At 40.1% G+C, this 6000-nt stretch overlaps 1 protein-coding gene across 1 annotated transcript; it reads right to left on the bottom strand.

Moving 5' to 3' along the window:
- Positions 1-386: 386 nt before the first annotated feature.
- Positions 387-3891, bottom strand: LOC130096074 (peroxiredoxin-6-like). The gene is made up of 5 exons (XM_056262718.1): positions 3871-3891; positions 3008-3178; positions 2788-2934; positions 1719-1861; positions 387-720 (listed from the first exon to the last, which is right to left on the bottom strand). The coding sequence occupies exons 1-5, from the start codon at positions 3889-3891 to the stop codon at positions 573-575; spliced, it is 630 nt and encodes a 209-aa protein (XP_056118693.1). The 3' UTR covers positions 387-572.
- Between the last annotated feature and the right edge of the window lie 2109 nt (positions 3892-6000).

The following is a 6000-nucleotide window of genomic DNA, read 5'->3' as shown; positions in this document are numbered from 1 at the left end:
ACACACACACACATGCACACACACACACACACACACACACACACACACACACACACACACCTGTGAAGAGGACGACTGTGAGTGTGAGCATTGGGCTCTGATCCACTACACACACACACACACACACGTGAAGAGGACGACTGGTGAGTGCAAACATTGGGCTCTGATACACTACACACACACACACACTCTGAAGAGGACGACTGGTGAGTGCGAGATATGTGTTTTAAAATCTATACTTGAACTATATAAAACTATTTCAAGTAGAAATTTGTTAGTAATGAAATACATAATTTGATGTTAGTTGATGAAATGCATAGTTTGAATAAATAAAACATTACATTTAAAATGTAAAAATACAAATTAGAAATTGTTTTTTTTGTAAGTGTCAGTAATGTTTATTAAACCCGTAAATTGTGTCTGGAACATGTGAGGACTTTGCCTCTTGCTTTGAGAACAGCTCTGGTGTTTTACGAACAGCTGCTCACACAGACACACACACACACACACACACACACACACACACACACACACACAGCATCACTGAACCCACACATCAGCCGTCAGCACCTTCACTCCTGATGGGGGTTTGGTTGTGGGGTGTAGCGCAGGTACTTCTTCCCGGAGGGCAGGTCTCTGGTGTAAACTCCAGCGGGGAAGAGCGTCACGGCCTCCTGCTCAGGGATGCTGGGCGGCACCATAACACTGTCTCCAGGTTTCAAACATCAGCAGATGAGCGGCACTCATTACCAGGCCCGTCGGAACAGGACAGGCAAACCAAGCAATTGCTTGGGGCCCCGAGCTGGACTGGGGCCCCAAGACAACGACTGTTTAAGAATAAAATGCAACGACAAACTGTGAGCGCCCCTTTGATAGTCAATGCAGTAAAGTGCAATGACACTGTTATCGGAATCCCCCTCAAGGGGGCCCTCTCAGTAGTCGCTGACAGCAGCCAGCCAACGCGATCTCTGCTGCCGGCAAAATACAAACCTCTTTGGGAGTTATCATGAAGCGGAATTATGCTTCAGGAAGCCAGAAAAGAAAGAAGAGAAAGGAAGAGAAGGTTAAGAAAAATACCAGATAGTGGTAAAGTAATAAATTACACTGCATAAAAATAGCTCTACTTGTCTTGTACAAATGGTGTAATTTGCAGCAGGTAACATTAGGCTAGCAAAAATATGTTTATGTTAGCTACCTGCCTGACGGCAAATGCTGCTTGTAACGAACAGCTAGTGCAAATTTTTTTCCGAACGGACGGAATATGGTTAACGTTACATACTGTAATATGTTTTTTAACGGTTTAAGGAGTTCCAGAATCACTGTTTATCGTATTTAATGACATGACATTGCTATAGCTAATAGGTTTTGATGAAAGTGGCATAGCATAACTATTCCACCGTGATAATCTATTTACCAATGGGGGTTAGGAAAACCACACAATAAATTCCGTGCATCAAACATTAGCTTGGGATGTTTTTAAGCTTTGGTAGTGAAAGCAGCATCCCTTCCCTTCTAATATCAAAATATGGAAATGCTAACATATCTTTAAGTTTTCTGTAACACTTTATAATAACAATCATTGGTAAATTGTTAGTTATTTATGTCTCCATGTCCATTTTGCTTGGGGCCCCCAAATTCCTTCAAACGGCCCTGCTCATTACACACTGATGACAGACACACACACTCCAAACACACCAAGCTTGACATTTCTCACCCGCCAGTCCACAGGTGTGGCCACACGGTTGTGTGCCGTTAACTGCAAAGAGTCGACCACACGCAAAATCTCCTCAAAGTTACGTCCTGTTGTTGCAGGATAGAGAATGGACAGCTTCAACTTCTTATCTGGACCAATCACAAATACCTGAACGAAAAAATGCACAGAAATCAATTAGTGCAGTGTGAAGGGTTGATGGCTCTGTCCAAACCAATATCCCAACCTTCTCAGTTATGTTAAACTCTTATCTTATACAGTAAACCATCAAGCATGCAAAGCAGAGACATGTGTGGAGGAGGCTCGGTTAGTCTGCATCTCATGGGCTGAATAAATTATATATATAATAATAAATATGAAAAATAAATAGGCCTTCACAGAGATAATAATAATGGCTTTATAGGTCCTTTTCGATGAAGACAACGATGGAGACATTACAAGAGTCTGTATGCTTTTGGACACCAGACACTGACGGATTGGAAGTGCAGGTTTTATTGAGTCCTTGATTGTGTCTGTGATCAGAATTTGGGAGTATTTGGAAGGTTAGTCGGGCGGATATGACAACCTGTCCCTAACTTTACCCGTATCCCATTTCAACAGCAGCACAAGTGTTTCACAATACAACATGAACAGAGTAAGTACAATGTACCGAAATATTTGTATGCGGGTACATAGTAGTTAAAGACAGCAAATGTAAAGTGTGACCTACTTTTTGATTAAATAAGTAATCAGTTTTTTTTTTTTTTTTTTCTGCAAAAATAACAAACACAAAACAAGGTTTTCACTCTTTTCAGGCATGTTATGTTGGTCCTAACTATTTACTATTTACTTTTGCCTCAATAAACTTCTAATTGCTGCTTATTAATAGTCAGTAAGGTAGGTGTTAAGTTTGGGTATTGGGTAGAAGAATTATGGTCATGCAGGATAAGGCATTAATATGTGCTTAATAAACAGCCAATATCCTAATAATAGACATAATAAGCAACTAGCTAATAGTGAGAATTGGACCCTAAACTAAAGTGTTACTGTAATTTGCTCTGTTCTTGAAGCTGTATTCATGTGTGCAGTGCACTTGCGCATCGCGCGCTGAGTGGCATCCCGGTCTGATCCTTCTCCTCCGGGTCCAGCATGCCCAGCGTCTCCACCAGATGCCTCCCAGCATCCGCTATGATTGGGAAAGGGAACTCGCTTCCAGACTCCGCGTTATTGTAAGCCAAGATGTCCTGAAATCATCCATGGAGACTCATCAGCAGAGTTTCATCCAGAGAGAGACACTACAGACTGAAAGAAGCGAACCTTGCTCCAGCCGTGATGGTCTTCCAGGCTGTCGACGGAGAGCGCGATCAGCTTGACGTTGCGTCTGCTGAACTCTGGACTGAGTTGAGCTGCTCTGCCGAGTTCAGTGGTGCAGACAGGAGTGAAGTCTCGAGGATGAGAGAACAGGACGCCCCAGCTGACGAGGAGAAACTCAGTTCACTCAAGGGGAATGTCAGAACTGTGACAGAAGCCCATTACGCCACATAAGAATACAATGAATACATCATGCTTTCTAAATCACAAATATGAAATTACGACATTGAAAGTATGTATTTACATTTAGGATGCAAGTATGTAGTAAAAATATTTGGTATGTCAAAATTATGAATTGGTATGTCATATTTTTCACTTTCTCATAATTCCAAATTGTAATATCATGATAATTATTATGTCATAATTTTGACTTTATGTCATAATTTAGATTGTAATCTCATAATTATGACTTAGTCAAAATTGTGAAATACTAAGTAATCATTATGAGACAAAAAGACGAACATACTATCTTTTCATTTTGACTCGTATCAATTATTAGTATTTCATAATTATGACGTTTTATGCCATAATTTTGATTTATGTCATAATTTACTTGGTGTGCCGTAACTTTGACTGTATAATTGCATAATTATAACTTAGTAGGCTATGTTCATCTTTTTATCTTTGACTTTCTTATTAACTCGACTTTTGTCAATTATTAGTAGTATGTAATAAATTACTTCGATTTTTATCTCATGATTATTAAGTTTTCTGTCAAAAAATTAAGATTTAGCAAAGCATGATTCTGTGGCAGAAATGTGCATTCGTAAATATCTGAGTAAGAATCATAAACATATTTTAAGACGTACAGGATTTCTGTGTTGTCGCATAACCAATTATGCGTCATCCAGCATTTTATATCTTTAAGACACTCTGTCAATTTTGATGAGTTAGTGTTTTCATCTGGCCGTGATGAAATATATAATTGAGTGTCATCAGCATAACAGTGGAAATTAATTCCATGTTTTCTTATAATATTACCAAGTGGCAGCATATATATTGAGAATAGCAGAGGGCCTAACACCGATCCTTGCGGCACTCCATAGTCTACTGACGTTATCTTCGATTTTTCCCCATTTAAACAAACAAAATGGTAACGGTCTGATAAATACGATCTGAACCAGCTTAATGCCTGTCCCTGAACACCAGTGTAGTTTTGTAGTCGATCCAAGAGTATTTTATGATCGATAGTGTCAAACGCAGCACTAAGATCGAGTAGAACTAGTATTGAGATACAGCCTTGGTCAGAAGCTAAAAGTAAATCATTTGTAATTTTAACTAACGCAGTTTCTGTGCTATGATGCGGTCTGAATCCTGACTGAAATTTTTCATATATCTCATTTTCTTGCATGAAAGAGCCTTCTCTGCTGGCCTAAACACTATCAGAATCACTGACTTGCACTTTAATATATTTTTTCCATGAATGAGAATTAAATTATTCCCAATAGTTCATTCTCTTAATTTCATAGCTTTTCTCTTGGTTGCGCTGCTTCCAGTAGTGTATGTTTATTTTAGCGCTTTTATCCAATCATATTTCAGCCATCATGCGTTGCCAGGGTCAAAGAAATCTGCCTTCAGGCCTTCAGAATCGACAGTGCGGGCGCCTGTAGCTTACAATGAATGGCAATGAAACCGTTGCTTTAACCAATCAGATAAGCAGTCAGATTTAATCAGCCAATCAGATTTCGATTTGAGTGCAGCGGGGCCATCTAGCAGGCATACAATAACGTCAGCATTTTCACGTTCTTTGATTGGATGCTCAGAGCGCGTACTATTACTGGTAGTCAGTAGGCTATCCGCATCTATTCTGTAGCGAACTGCAAACTAAAATATATTCCTGAAGATTAAATAGTTTTTCAACCCACAAACCTACCGGAAAAAATCCCTTATTCAGCCTGAGCTTAACACAGAGTCACGGAACTCTATTCGATCTGTCCGGGTAAACACTGACTAATGTAAGTTATGCCACGAATGATTTTGAAGGCAAAAGTCCCGCTGATCTCATTGCTTTCGTTCAAAACTCTGTGTGAGAGCATGGGACAGCGGTACACATCGTCAGGTTATGCGGTGACTGTGTCCACTGCTCCTGTCGAGCAGACACTCTCTAAAGCGAATTAAAACGCTAGAAATATGAAGGGACTCGACTTTCAGCATTAGACTAACTGTTAGTTATTGTTGGAACTGAAACGCACAGATAACCTGTACAACAGAGTAATTTAAGTCTTCTTGAGGAAAGAAATAAGGATGGATTTTGTGTAAAAAATAATCAGTAGTTTTGGTGAGTATAATGCTTTTTTCCCGTGGTGAATATGATTTTCTTCTTAATTTTTCTTTTAAATTTATGATCGAAACTTAATTTTTTTCAAACATCCATACTATTGAAACGTCTGAAAAGGGACTATTGTAACCCTTGAACGACAAGTTTAGGGAGGCTCCGTTTCTGAACTTATAATCGGAACGCAATTACAACTGTACACAAATGCACCAGCCGAACTCAAGCGCTCGTTTCTCTCTACCGGCCTTTTCCAAACTCACCGCATTAACCCAATAACTGCCGGTGCAAAATAAAAACAACAAAAATAGAGAGTCTTTAGTTTGCGCTGCTACACTATTAAAAGTTATTAATTGAGGTAGGACAGAAGGCCTAGGTGTGAAATGCACGGCCCGCCACTGGGGGGCAGTATACCTCCAGAAAGTTGGCCTACTCTAGTCTGTTTTTTAGTTTCGGGTTGTTAATCTTCTAAAACCGTCAAATCGTCCGCTTTGTCCCGCCAAAGCCTATTTTGATCGGTGAGTGATGTAGAATATAATGACTGCTGCCTGCGCTTGACAGGGCTTATAACGAGCAGAGAGAGAGAGAGAGAGAGAGAGAGAGAGAGAGAGAGAGAGCGCGCCCCGGCCGCGCGCGCGCACTCTCACGTCTTCAAACAACACGAGCT

Source organism: Rhinichthys klamathensis, unplaced genomic scaffold (genome assembly GCF_029890125.1).
Source record: "Rhinichthys klamathensis goyatoka isolate OS25496 unplaced genomic scaffold, OSU_Roscu_1.1 h1tg000011l_1, whole genome shotgun sequence".
Classification (NCBI taxonomy): Eukaryota; Metazoa; Chordata; class Actinopteri; order Cypriniformes; family Leuciscidae; genus Rhinichthys; species Rhinichthys klamathensis.
This window is presented reverse-complemented; position numbering and strand designations above follow the sequence as displayed.

What these genes read in the sequence shown, in the direction of transcription:
- LOC130096074 (XM_056262718.1), bottom strand. Translation starts at nt 3,891, where the DNA reads ATGCGACAACACAGAAATCCT. An exon ending in ACCATCACGGCTGGAGCAAG is followed by an intron (nt 2,935 to 3,007) that starts GTTCGCTTCTTT and finishes GGATGATTTCAG; the next exon opens with GACATCTTGGCTTACAATAA. An exon ending in TGCCACTCAGCGCGCGATGC is followed by an intron (nt 1,862 to 2,787) that starts GCAAGTGCACTG and finishes TTTTTCGTTCAG; the next exon opens with GTATTTGTGATTGGTCCAGA.